Source organism: Plasmodium gaboni, chromosome 6 (assembly GCF_001602025.1).
Source record: "Plasmodium gaboni strain SY75 chromosome 6, whole genome shotgun sequence".
In the NCBI taxonomy this organism is placed as follows: Eukaryota; Apicomplexa; class Aconoidasida; order Haemosporida; family Plasmodiidae; genus Plasmodium; species Plasmodium gaboni.
The window spans coordinates 215,681-216,735 of NC_031486.1; the positions used below are offsets into that span (position 1 = coordinate 215,681).

Here is a 1,055-nt window from a genome sequence, read left to right on the forward strand (position 1 = left end):
ACATATGTATGAGCAACTTCCCCCCATTAAATCTCTTCATACATTTATAGAAGTACTAAAAAATAAATATATAAATAAATATATAAATAAATATATAAATAAATATATAAATAAATAAATAAAACATACTTCATATTGAACAATCTAAACAGTTGGTTCAATATATATATATTTATTTATTCTTTTAAGCATTTATATATATCCACAAGCATTTTTCCTGATAAAAAAAATTCCTACCTTATGATCGACGTGGTATATTATATATATATATTTATATATATATATATATATATATATATATATTTTTATAATGCCACAATGAATCCATTTCTTTCATTTCCTTTTTGGAAGGTCCCAGAAATCTTTGATGAAATAAAAAATGACGTATTGAAAAACAAAAAAGATATCATGTCATTATTCAATAATATAAGAATTAAAAAAGAACTTTTAAAAAACATTTCGGAGGTTTATCTATCCATATACGAATTCGATCAAGAAAATAAACGTATAGACAAAAAAAAAAAGAAAGACACACATATATATATATATATTTTTTTATTTATTTATATTATATTTTAGGAAATAAAAATAAATCTAGTGAAAAGGAAGAACATCAAAAAATTATTAATCAAGAAAAAGAAAAAATAAATGAGACAGAAAAAAAACAAAATGATGTAGAATGTTACCTGTGTAATAATTGTAAAGGATTGGTAATTCAAAAAAAAAAAAAAAAAAAAAAAAAAAGAAATATTAATTATTTTTTTTTTTATTATTCCTTTTCAGGCTGAATTACAATGCTCACAGTGTAAAAAAACCTATTACTGCTCAAAGGAATGTCAGGTAAGAACCATCAAATTATATATATGAAGACATACAATAATATATTACATATATATAATATATATGTCATTTTTTTATATTTATACAAAATCGTTTATATAGATGAAAGACTGGATTAATCACAGAGATGTTTGTTCAAACAACTTATGATTTAAAAAAAAAAATACAATAAATATAATTCTATAATATATATATATATATTATCAGAATGTCCC

General features: G+C 19.7%; 1 protein-coding gene across 1 annotated transcript in view; it reads left to right on the plus strand.

Moving 5' to 3' along the window:
- The window catches only part of PGSY75_0607100 (putative MYND finger protein), a gene marked incomplete at both ends in the record, with an annotated part of 2,962 nt that extends 1,972 nt beyond the window's left edge, over positions 1–990 (plus strand). Inside the window, 6 exons of the mRNA XM_018784651.1 lie at positions 1–52; positions 190–252; positions 352–505; positions 580–710; positions 784–840; positions 943–990. Of these exons, the coding sequence (XP_018642705.1) occupies positions 1–52; positions 190–252; positions 352–505; positions 580–710; positions 784–840; positions 943–990 (505 nt within the window). The remainder of the gene's footprint in view (positions 53–189; positions 253–351; positions 506–579; positions 711–783; positions 841–942) is intronic.
- Positions 991–1,055: the final 65 nt, after the last annotated feature.